We start from the raw sequence: 12,433 nt of genomic DNA, 5'->3' as shown, positions 1-12,433 counted from the left end.
ATGTCTCGGCATAAACTAAAACAATATTTTTACTCCATAAGGCATTATAACTCATAAAAAATAGGAAAGCTGACACTGCTTAATTTTTATTAAAGAAAAAATTATACTTTTAACCTTTTGTCCAAAGTTGACGAAATAAATAAATAAATTTAAGAAAACAAAACTGTATTCTCATATGTACTAGTCTACGTTGGTTGACGAAATAAATAAATAAATAAAGAACAGTAGATAGAACGGGAACGATTTATTCTGAACAATTGTATGCCACTCACCTGCCCTGATTACAGAAATCCCGCGATTGTGATTAGTGTAAGAGAAAGTTCTGAAACAAAACAAACAGTACATTAATAACAATGAACAAATAGTTTAACGATGAAATCAACAAAATTCAAACAATGAAACGACAACATCGCGAAATGCACGGCTCCGTGTCGTCATGTGTGTACCAAATGTATATATATATACATAAACACACGTGCAAAGTACAATCTATTCATATGCTGATTTTGCTAGGTTGTTTATTGGCCAGCCAACAATGGAGAATCGCAGCCACCTCAATCGTACCTCTGCAGCGCCTATTTAACATCTCAAATGAGTGCTGAAATGTCTAAATTGCGCACAATAGCATCGGGCGAGGATGATTCGCTTGAAAAACTAGGCAGACAATCAAGCGGCTTTCGGATGAATTCTGTTAATTAGCATGGTAATTGGCTTTTTGGTGCTGCATAATTCGTTGTTTTTTTTTCTCCTGAGAATGCAAACTACTTCCACGCTTAATGCTTTTGATTAATCAGTTTCGAAACCATCTGGCATGTCACGATTGATTGTCGAGTTAAACAAGAGTAAAATCTCCGTGCAAGTACTCCTTCTTTTGGGTCATTGAATGTCGCAAGTGGCCTCCCTTAGCTCAGTTGGTAAAGGCGCAGCTACAAAGCAAGACCATGCTGGAGGTGGCTGGGTTCAATTCCCGGTCCGGTCTAGGAATTTTGGAAAATTTCTCGACTTCCCTGGGCATAGAAGTATGATTGGACTTGCCACACAATTATACCGATGCAAAAATGGTACAGGCATCGAAAGCTCTAAATTAATAACTGTGGAAGTGCATCTAGAACACTAAGTTGAGAGCACGCACTAAGCTAATATGCGATATGCAATAAGCTTGTAATGCGAAGAAGAAGAAGAAGATGTCGCAAGGCTGTCCGTAATCTAAGACATTCTTTCAATACGGACTCACAACTGAATCTCAACTGCCGAGCTCCATCGTTGATGTCATCAGAAGGCGACGTGAACAGGACTACGAAAGAGTGGAAGCCAAGAAGAAAGCTTGTTGGTCCTATGCGTCATCACTAGGACGTTTTTTTCAAAATCCTAGAGTAAGGCAAAAACCTGAATTCATCCACCTATGGTAAGATTTTGCTCTTCTTACTTATCTTATCTTACTTACATATAAAATCACCGATTCAGATAAAGATAATGAACAGTTCCGCGCCACATGACGAATCGATCAGATTCGAACTTCTTCGATTTGAATGAAGTTTTGCATAGGGGAAAGTGGGTCAATTTCGTCAAAATGTCAATGTGGCAACCCGCTTAACAGTCAACTTAACTTATTGGGCATATTTTACAAAACATCTATTGCAGGTTTAATGCCTTCTTGAAATATCAATTTCATTTTAGTCTATAAATTAATCCTGATGAATGTGGGCATCTAAGTGAAATACCAATATAAAGAAAGATAGAAGGATTCGTAATTTCCATTTAATGCCATTGCCATATTTGCTTATCCTTGACAGATACGCGTATTTCGCCTACAATATGAAAACTTATTCAGTGTCTTATACTTATACTCAGCAGTCGATAATTAGGCTGTTTGTTCTGAAAAATGCCATATTTCCATAAAATATCAACATAAACCTTTATGGTGGATTTTCCAAACCTTTAAATCGATAAGAAATAAAGGAAATCAAAAACTAAAAGAAGCATACTGATTAAAGTTTAATACGTAAATCTACAATCGATCGAGATCAGCTATGGCAGATTATGCACGGGTACGGATTTCCGGATAAACTGACGCGATTGGTCAAGGCGACTATGGATCGAGTGATGTGCGTTGTTCGAGTATCGGGGACACTCTCGAGTCCCTTTGAATCTCGAAGGGGGTTACGGCAAGGTGATGGACTTTCGTGTCTGCTGTTCAACATCGCGTTATAAGGTGTGATCAGAAGAGCTGGGATAGACACGAGTGGCACGATCTTCAGGAAGTCCATCCAGTTTCTTGGCTTCGCCGATGACATTGACATTATGGCACGGAACTTTGAGACGATGGCGGAAACGTACATCAGACTGAAGGCTGAAACTAGGCGGATTGGACTGCCATCAACGCATCAAAGACAAAATACATGAAAGGAAGAGGTTCTAGGGAAGACAATGTTAGCCTCCCACCCCGAGTTCAGATTGACGGTGACGAAATCGAGGTGGTCGATGAGTTCGTGTATTTGGGCTCACTGGTGACCGCCGAAAATGATACCGGCAGAGAAATTCAAAGACGCATTATGGCAGGGAATCGTGCCTACTTTGGACTCCGGAGAAGTTGACTGTCTACAAGACGCTGATTAGACCGGTGGTCCTCTACGGCCACGAGACCTGGACTATGCTCGTGGAGGACCAACGCGCCCTTGGTGTTTTCGAACGGAAGGTGTTGCGTACCATCTACGGTGGAGTGCAGATGGATGACGGAACGTGGAGGAGGCGAATGAACCACGAATTGCACCAGCTGCTGGGAGAACCATCCATCGTGCACATTGCAAAAATTGGGCGACTACGGTGGGTTGGCCACGTCGTAAGAATGCCGCACGACGACTAGACTTTACTGGACAATTTATTACTTTATGGTTTAATTACAAAGTAAATTATTAAGTTCCTCAGCCATTAATTGGCATAATTTTTTCGAGTTGTGGAACTTCCTAATGTTGGTCCTATAAGCTCTGCTATACCTAGAGATTCTGAGCTCCTGGAAACGTTCATCTTAACCAGAGTCTTTTAAATGGGGAAAACAGAATAGTTCAAAATTCTGCCACTACGCGGCCCTAGTGTGCTTGTGAACTTCCCGTAAATGCTATACACACTAAGTTTTTTTTCTACCGAACTCGGCTGTGCAAATCTCGGCAAAAAAAAGTTTTACTGAGATCTCAGCAAACATTTCATTTGTTGGCTGAGATTCAACTACGCATTATCTTAGACTCAGCAATCAAATGTCACTTTTTCCGAGACCTCAGTGAAACTTATTTTTGCCGAGATTTGCATAGCTGAGCTCGGTAGAAAAAACTAAGTGTGTATATCGAAATTCCAACCGTTTAGGAAATTGCTGTCTTCAACAAACATATTCAGGTAACCTTCTACATAGTGAACTTGCTAATTAATATTTTTTTTCCCTACGCACCGCTATCGAACACATAAAGGGCGAACACGAAATTATTGCGACACATTCAACAGTGCATAACTTTTTTACCATTGGGTAAAAATCAACCAAATTTTGCACACTTTTCCATTGATGTGTATTATGTACATGCTGTCAAACTCGAAGTCGTGTTTTTCGATTCAACGAAAATGGAGGTGAACCAACGCGAGTTGAGAGAACAAATTCTTTCCAAACACCTGGAATTTCCTGACCTGTCGCACCGGCAGTTGGGAAAAATGTTGAACATTCACCATTCAACCGTCTCCAGAGTGTTGAAGCGGTTCCAGGAGCGGTTGACGTTGGACCACGGCAAAGGAGCTGGAAGAAAACCGGGACCGGAGAACAAAAAGACGGAGGGAAAGGTGAAGCGGATGATTAAAGCAAATCCCAACGTCTCAAGCCGTGATTTGGCTAAAAAGATCGGCATGTCGCAGAGCTACGTCCAGAATGCAAAGAAGAGAGCTGGACTACATACTTACAAGGTACAGAACTTCCCAAACCGCGATGAGCGGCAACAATCGACGGCTAAAACTCGGGCACGGAAGCTCTACGAGAAGATGCTGACAAAATATGGCTATATAACGTATATAAAAGCCGATTTTAAGCAAATTCCGGGGTTGGAGTTTTTCAGCGGCAAGAGCAAGTTCGATGTGGACGACAAATTTAAGAAGAAGAAAATGTCAAAGTTCGCCTCCAAATATCTCATTTGGCAGGCCATCTGCTCTTGCGGACTGAGGAGTGAGCCTTTCGTGACAAAGGGCACAGTAAATGGCGAGATCTACAAATCTGAGTGCCTCGAGAAGCGCCTTTTGCCGTTCTTGCAGCAGCACGACGAAGCTCCGCTATTTGGCATCATGCCACTATTCTAAAAGTGTCCTGGAGTGGTATGAGGCCAATTCTGTCAATTTTGTTCCAAAGGACATGAATCCGCCAAACAGTCCGGAGCTGCGCCCGGTGGAGCAGTACTGGGCAATAATGAAGCGGGAACTTCGGAAGAGCAAGAAGACAGTCAAAGACGAGAAGGACATGTTAAGAAAATGGAAAAAAAAAACTGAGAAACTGGTACCGGATGACACTGTAAAGACTTTGATGGAGGGCATCAAGCGAAAATGCGTTCAATTTTACACTCAAGGCTCCATCGATTAACTTTTCTTTTGATTTTTGAAGTAAATATATGTATAAAACTAGGGGTACTGGGGGTAAGACGGACAGTGGGGGTAAGACGGACAGTTGCTTGTTTGCATGTTAATCTTTTGATTTTTTGAAAAATTATCACACCCACCCTTCATTCACAACATTGAATGCCTTTCGAGACACCCTGCTATGTGCAGGAACTGTCAAATGTAAAAATATAAACAAAAACAAATCTAGCTTGCTCGCGCAACGCAGCGATGTTAATTTCGGTGTTGAATTTTTAAGGTTTTTCTGCTTATAAACAGTCAAATACATAAAAAACGTGTTGTCATTCTGTTCCTGGTTCAATTCCGGTTGTTTTGTTGGATGAAGTAAGTAGGTAAATTTTGTTATCTGGAGTGCGTGCACTGGCACTTTCATAAATAACTTACCAGTGGGGTGATTCGGACAGTCTCTCCCGGGGCAAGACGAACAGTGCTGATATCTTATAATACGCAGTTAATATTACAGTGGTTTAATTTTTTTTATAGATGCCGCGTGTATACAAGCGTAAAACAAGCCGGAAGTCCTGGACAGAAGCGCAATTAGCTACAGCTAGGCATGCCATCGATTGTGGCATGTCCGTGTATGGAGCTTCTGCGAAGTATCAGATTCCACGAAGTACTCTCATCCGGCGGATCGCCTCACCAGATGTGCCCAAGAAGATGGGACCGAAATCTACTGTTTTCACGCTTGAGCAAGAACAGGAACTTGTTCGGCACCTGCATGATCTGGAATCGCGGTTCTACGGAATTAATATGACGGACGTGCAGAAGCTCGCGTATGAGTTGGCGGAAAAGAATGGGATACCCCATTCGTTCAACAGAAAGAAGCAGCTAGCGGGACGAGACTGGCTTCACGGATTTTTAAAGCGGAATCCAACTCTATCCTTCCGCAAACCGGAAGCGACATCTACGGCACGTGCCAGAGGGTTCAATAAACCCTCTGTGAATGCTTTTTTTGATATGCTGGAAGCAACATTGACCGACAAAGGGTTCCCGCCTTCGCGTATATACAACGCAGATGAAACCGGGATCAGTACCGTAAGCTCTTTTACAATTTTCTTATAATTGAAACTTACACTTACTGTAATATTTTAGGTCCCTCCCAAGAAACAGAAAATAGCAGCAAAAAAGGGGAAGAAGCAGGTGGGTTCCATCACGTCGGCAGATAGAGGAGACACGACATCAGTAGTTATGTGCATGTCTGCGGCTGGTCATCACCTGCCACCCTACGTTATATTTGCTAGGGCACGGATGCACGAATCGTTAAAAAAGGGAGCGCCAAGTGGAACCAAGTTCTCTTGTAACCCTTCTGGATACATGACCGCAGATATCTTCCTGGATTGGTTTGAGCACTTCCTGGAAAATGTGCACCCAACTGTGAGCAATCCCGTTCTTTTGATCATAGACGGTCATAGTTCGCATACGAAGAACTTGGCGTTCGCAGAAAGAGCTCGAGCGAATTTTGTAACAGTGTTGGTTTTACCACCACACTGCAGCAATAAAATGCAGCCACTCGACATCTCTTTCATGGGGCCGTTTAAAATCCACTACGCGAGTGCAGCAGAAGCCTTCATGCGGAAATATCCGGGACGTAACATCGGTCAATATGACGTAGCCGAATTGATGGGCACTGCGTTTGTAAAAGCCGCCACTACAAGCGTGGCCATCAACGGTTTCAAAAAGTCCGGAATATGGCCGGCAGATCGAACAGTATTTCCAGACGAAGCCTTCGCGCCATCCGAAGTGACCGACCAGCCTGAAGCAACTGATTCAACGGATGTGCAACATTGTGGTACGCCTATGCAAAACTCGGCTATCGTCGTGTTGAACGACTCGGCCGAAGAACAACCATATACAGTTGGTACTTCTTCAGGTAATCCCGAAAACAGAAATAACGCCCTGAGTCAAGTTTCTGAAACTCCTCCGAAATCTTCGTTCGAGGTGTCACCGTCGCAGATTCGTCCGCTACCAAAAATGGCAGTACCGAGAGCATCAAAGAGAAAACGCAAATCAGAAAAAGCGGTAGAAATCACTTCTGGACATTATCGCCAAGGTCTAGCAACAGCTGAGGCTTTGAAGGAAATTAAATCAATCAAAAAGGGCCAGAAACAATCGTCTACTAAACGTCAAAAAGTGGACAGCCATCCTGAAGATGTTCTATGCGAACTATGTGGATTTTGTTTTTCTGGATCAGTTGAAGGGCAAGGCTGGAACAAATGCCTGAAGTGCTTGAAGTGGTTCCATGCTCAATGCTACAGTAAGGTTGATACTATTTGTCCCTCCTGCACCTAAACAAGTTCATAAGGTTCCTTTTTAGTATGTTATTGTTATATTTACATGACATGTACATACAATGTGAAAATTAATCCATTATACCTGTACCTAAGCATTTAACTTTATCGCTATTTTTGGAGCACTACCGTTCTGTAATGTCATAAGAATAATTACTGTAAGGAGAGCAATAAACACCATCATCGTAAAAACCATCTTTCTTTAAATGTGTCACATTCAGAGAATGCATTGCATAATTTTTAAAATAGAGAAAAATTAAATTTACAAGACTGTCCATTTTACCCCCGCCACCTGTCCATTTTACCCCCACTACCTGTCCATTTTACCCCCACTACCTGTCCATTTTACCCCCGCCACCTGTCCATTTTACCCCCACCACCTGTCCATTTTACCCCCACCACCTGTCCGTTTTACCCACACCTAACTCAAATTATGAATTATTACACTATTTTTAATTTCAAAATTAATCATTAAATTTCGTAACTTCAAATAAATTAAGGCATGTAGTTTCTCAAAGCATACGTTTAACCTACAGAATACTGAGATTGCAGGCAAAATATTGCATTCAGCGTAGATAAAACTGAGCAAATCCTTAGGGTGTCCGTCTTACCCCCAGTACCCCTACCCTAAAATTTTGGTTTGATTCTAAACATTATAAGAAAATTGGCATGACATTTTCGGTGTCGCAATAATTTCGTGTTCGCCCTTTAAACACCTATATCTCGAGATTCTAACTAACTGGGAAGTTACTGTGTTCGGCGCAGTTGCAGATAACCAAAGCCTAAACTGCTTAGCTCCAAATAGTGAGCAGATTAGTACAGTATTCTCCCACTACGCTGCGCTTATACGCCTAGGAGCTTCAAGTAAATGCAATATCTCGAGATCCTAGCCATCTAGGAAGTTGCTGACTTCGGCAAAAATTGTTAAAATAACTAGATTTCTGCCACTACGCGGCGCTTGTATACATGTAAAGTTCCAGTTTATTCCATATCTCAAGATCCTGACCATATGGAAAGTTGCTGTCTTCGGTTCTTCAGATAACCAAGGTCTTCTACATGGCGGGCAGGTTAATACAAAAAATCACTCAATTACGTTGCGCTAAGGTTCATATGAACTACCAAAATGTGCTATATCTCGAGTTATGATATTCAACGTTTTTCACATGGCAAACATATCAGCTGAATATTCACAAAATTTCATCCAGAAGGCCTAGGTAACTGAAACATTTTAGCCGGCAACAGCAACTTCCCAGATGGTCAGAATCTCAAGACATAGGGGAAATGGATGTAATGTTGGCCTAAATTCCCCTAATTCAGCAATCGACTAAATTTTCAATAGCGACCAAAGCATCCATTAGTACCGTCCCAATGATGCGTTCGTCTAGATAAAATGGATAAATAGCTGATTTTTAGCGATGGGCCCAATCTTAGATCCATAGGCCAACATTAGAGCCATTTCCCCTAGTACATTATCGATGTCCGTTTACACCATTGCAACCAGGAGGCTATTACTTAACACGCGTTTGAAACCAACATGAACGTAGAATATCCAAGCAACCTGTAAATTTTTCCATTGATTCATAATAGGACTCAGCACCAAAACGTCAGGTCCCATAGAACCAGCACGTCAAAATCGAAGACATGTTAAGTTCAGCATGAATGTAGAGGATTTGACAGCTTTAGTATACCCTTGTTTCCAGCGCTGTGGGTGAATTTTTAACTAACTTGGCCACCACAGCATTTTTTCAGATAATCAGGATTACGGATTATATTTGAAATTTCACATAAACACAAGTGCCGATATAATTTTTAACTGATTAACTAATCATTTGAAAAGATTTGACTACCAGATCAAGTTTTCCGAAGTCATCAACTCCCCTAGCTGGTTAGGATCTCGAGATTTAGCATACTTTGAAGTTTCGCATGCACACTAGCGCCACCAAGTGGCAGAATCCTGTATTATTCTATCACAATTCGAAAGGCATTGGCTATCTGAACAACATTGCCGAAGACAGCAACTTCCCACATAGTCAAGATCTCAAAATATCACACACTTTAATATTTTGCATGCACGCTGGTGGCGCGTAGTGGAATCACAATTTAAAGATTTTGGCTATCTAATCAATTTTTCCGCAGACAGTAACTGGTTTGGACCTCGAGATATAGTCTATACTTGAAATTCACATGCACACTACCGCTGCATGGTGGTAGAATTCTGAAATAATCAAATGATAACCCGCATGATCTCAATTGTACACTGATCATGATCTCGTTTACTAGAGTTTCTACCATCGCAAAACATCGGATTATGTTGATTCCCTTGATCCGGATCTGACAAATGTGGGCCGTTGACTTGCTATCGGTTCATGTTTTCAGGTGTCGCATGATATTTGGCACGTTTCTGGTCGTTTCTAGTCTTACGATCCATACTAACCGGAACATGTTCTCCTGTGATCCGGTGATATCTCCTGAACCCAGTTAACCTATTCCTAAGATGTTCAATAGCATTATATGGCACCTTTCATTTCACGGTTATTGCCTCCAATTCGGTGCTGTGGTTAGCGAGAATTATGAGTTACATTATTTGAAGAATCTGGGATAACCAAAAATATTCAGGATGTCGGACTAAGGTCGGTATCCCCAATAATCCGGACACATCAAAATTTAAGTTAAACACAAATTTCGCTTTATATTTCAATTGTAGTTAACTCCATCCATTAGGGTTTGTTCAGACTCCTCAAATACCGTGGTGGCCGTCTTTGCCCAAATTTGCTGGAAGTGTTTGATATCTTTGATTCCTTGTTTCTTTCCAGAAAGCTTCCGCTTCATCAGAGCCCAATATCTCTCGATTGGACGTAACTCTGGAAAATTTGCCGGATTTGCGGTTTTTGGTACTTGATTTGCTTCGTACCACTCCATCACAGTTTTAGCATAATGAAATGATTCCAAATCGGGCCAGAACAAAGGGTTTTCTTTGTAGCTTTTGATGAAGGGCAGCAATCGCTTTTGCAGGCACTCTTTCTGGTAAATCTCCTTGTTGATTGTGCTTGTAGTGACGAAAGCATTTTTGGCCATAGCATAATAGAAAGCCAGCCTTGGACGTTGCTTGAAATCCTCCAGGACATAAGTTTCATCGTCATTAACAACACATGAAAACTTCGTCAAGTATGTATTTGTCACAGTACAAACATCGAGTCCGTGATTTGGCTGTCAAATTCTGGTTGTCGTTGCGATTTGGAACTGTTTTTACTTTTTACGACTTCAGCCGCAAACGCTGTTTTGATTTTTTGACATAACCAGGTGACATTCCTATTTTACGAGCCACCGTTCGAGCAGGGAGATTTGAGTTTTCCTTCAATATCCTCTTCACCTTTCGGTCCATGACAGGATCAGCACGTCCAATGCGTTTATCCCTTCTCGGGTTCCTCTCGACCGTCAAACGTTCCGAAAATGATTTGAGCACACCGTGAACAGTGGATTTAGGTGAATCCAATTTTGTTTTGCAAGTTCCCGTATTGACAAGTTAGAATTTGCATTACGTCCGTACAAAATTCGCTCGCGCACGTGTTTTTCATTCGTCGCCATCTCGAATGTAAACACCAATCATAGTCTTTTTCATCAATGACTCCCAGGCAGTGTTGTGAAAATATCAAAAGATTAAATCTCACCAATGTGCATAATCTCATTTGAGTATCGTAAACCAAAAACTCAACACGCAAACAACAGCCGATGATATTACAAGCTGTGATACGGTTGCTATGATATCATGCTAACAAAACTCCCCGGCTACAATTCCCATAAAACTGTGTTGAGTTTGAGCTTCGAGACTTTGCTGTACATCCGAACACGAAACGAAACTTCCATCACTGCTGGCAGCAGTAACTTCGTGTCTGCCATCTGTGAAGCGTAGAGAAATAGATAGCAAACTATGCTTTCTCTTTCTAAGAAAACGATGTGCAAAGGAATCATTTTTGTGGTAAGTCAACTCGTGGCTGCAATTTTACATGTTCTGAATAGTCTCGCAATATCAAAGGAGCTTGTAAAAACAATATCAGGCTTGATATTTTATTCCAATATCATGCGTGATATTGCGAGCCCTTGAGAGCGAAACAAAATCATTTGAGTGAGGATTATGCCATCACTGCTCCCAGCTATACCTTAGCGAAATTTTTCACTCCTAGGTGCAATATTTCAAAAGATACAGTATGTTCAAGGGTGTTGAATTTTCACGAAAATTCCAATGACAAATCAAAAGAAATTATAAGGAGAATTTATAAGGTATTCGAGAGATAATTCTAATGGAATTTTGAGAACAGTTTGTTGGGTGTTTTGAGGGAATTCTGGAGAGAATTCCAAGGTAATTCTTCCAATAAAACTCTGTCTACGGAGAGTTCCAAGATGATTCGGACGAAAGTTTTTATGAGGATTGTGAAGAGAATTCCAGATGCATTGAAAATAAACCTCCAAAGGTTTTTCGTGGAGAAAAGGAATGCTGAAGTTAACGTAATAGTAATTTATTAGGTTGTTCGACTGGTATGTAGGGAGATTTATTTTTATGGCTTTCTCATAAATCTTGACACTCCGAACACAATGCCTTCGGTAAATGTGTAACAGCAAATTGGCAATGTTAGAAAAATCTGCAATTAAATTAAATTGCTCAGCAATTTATCGATAGAATTTAAATCTATGAATACCAAATAAATCTTTGAAGTATGTAGTTTCAAATTGAGCCAGTAGATTTAAAATTTATCAATAAATGGCTGAGCTATGATTTTTCAAACATTGTGAGTTTGCCGTTACACATTTTACCGGAGGCATCGTGTTCGGAGTGTTGAAAGTAATAATGAAGCTTATTCCGTATTCCAAAGGAAATTCTGAGTATAAATTGAAGAATATTCCTAGAATGATGAGAATTCGAAAAAGACTTCAATGTAAATGAAAATGAAATTGAAAAAAAGGAATTTTGGAGAGGGTTTCAAATTAATACCGAGTTGAATTTTAATAACAATTTGAGGATAATGTCAAGGCAATTCTGAGAGAATTTAAAGAAATATCTGAGACTATTCCTAGGGTATTATAAGAAGATTTATATAGGATCTCTGAAAAGAAGTCGATAAGAATTCTCAGCAGAATTTCAAGGGAATTGTGAGAAGAGTTTCAAAAAAATTCCAATGATAATTTTGATGGAATTATGAGGATGACTTGACACTTAATACTTAACAACGATCAACATCCATCTGTAGGGAAATTTCCTTCTACGAAAAGTTCCATCTATATCTTGAAGCGCGCCTAGGGAATATTAAACAAAGTTAAACATTCTGAGGATGAAAATTCTGAACGGAATTCCAAGAGAATTCTAAGGAAAACTTCAGGGGAATTCCGAGGAGAAAAGTCATGTAATTTTGAGGATAATTTCAATAATATCTGAGTGCATTCCTTGCGAGTTCTGAGGGTAATTCCAAGCGAATTTCAGGTTAATGTTTAGAGAATTTCAAGAAATTTTTTTT

General features: G+C 40.6%; 2 protein-coding genes across 2 annotated transcripts in view; one reads left to right on the top strand and one right to left on the bottom strand.

Moving 5' to 3' along the window:
* Positions 1–12,433, bottom strand: part of LOC135701904 (inositol-pentakisphosphate 2-kinase-like) — a 422,782-nt gene that overhangs the window by 312,204 nt on the left and 98,145 nt on the right. The window contains exon 2 of the mRNA XM_065222851.1: positions 273–322. The gene's annotated coding sequence lies outside the window, so the exon portion shown is untranslated. The remainder of the gene's footprint in view (positions 1–272; positions 323–12,433) is intronic.
* Positions 5,209–9,092, top strand: LOC135701908 (uncharacterized). Its single transcript, XM_065222856.1, has 3 exons — positions 5,209–5,673; positions 5,731–6,615; positions 9,063–9,092. Exons 1-3 carry the CDS (start codon positions 5,209–5,211, stop codon positions 9,090–9,092), a joined length of 1,380 nt encoding a protein of 459 aa, XP_065078928.1.

Source organism: Ochlerotatus camptorhynchus, unplaced genomic scaffold, assembly GCF_037179485.1.
Source record: "Ochlerotatus camptorhynchus isolate MF236.1 unplaced genomic scaffold, CSIRO-AGI_Acam_v1.1 ptg000179l, whole genome shotgun sequence".
Classification (NCBI taxonomy): domain Eukaryota; kingdom Metazoa; phylum Arthropoda; class Insecta; order Diptera; family Culicidae; genus Ochlerotatus; species Ochlerotatus camptorhynchus.
The sequence above is the reverse complement of the archived record's forward strand: the minus strand, read 5'-3'. Positions and strand labels throughout refer to the sequence as shown.

Bases quoted from the DNA above. Each gene is read 5' to 3' on its own strand.
- LOC135701908 (XM_065222856.1), top strand. From the start codon at position 5,209: ATGTCCGTGTATGGAGCTTCTGCGAAGTATCAGATTCCACGAAGTACT. The intron at 5,674-5,730 runs GTAAGCTCTTTT...GTAATATTTTAG, and splicing joins ATGAAACCGGGATCAGTACC to GTCCCTCCCAAGAAACAGAA. The intron at 6,616-9,062 runs GTACCGAGAGCA...ATTTTTCCGCAG, and splicing joins GTCCGCTACCAAAAATGGCA to ACAGTAACTGGTTTGGACCT.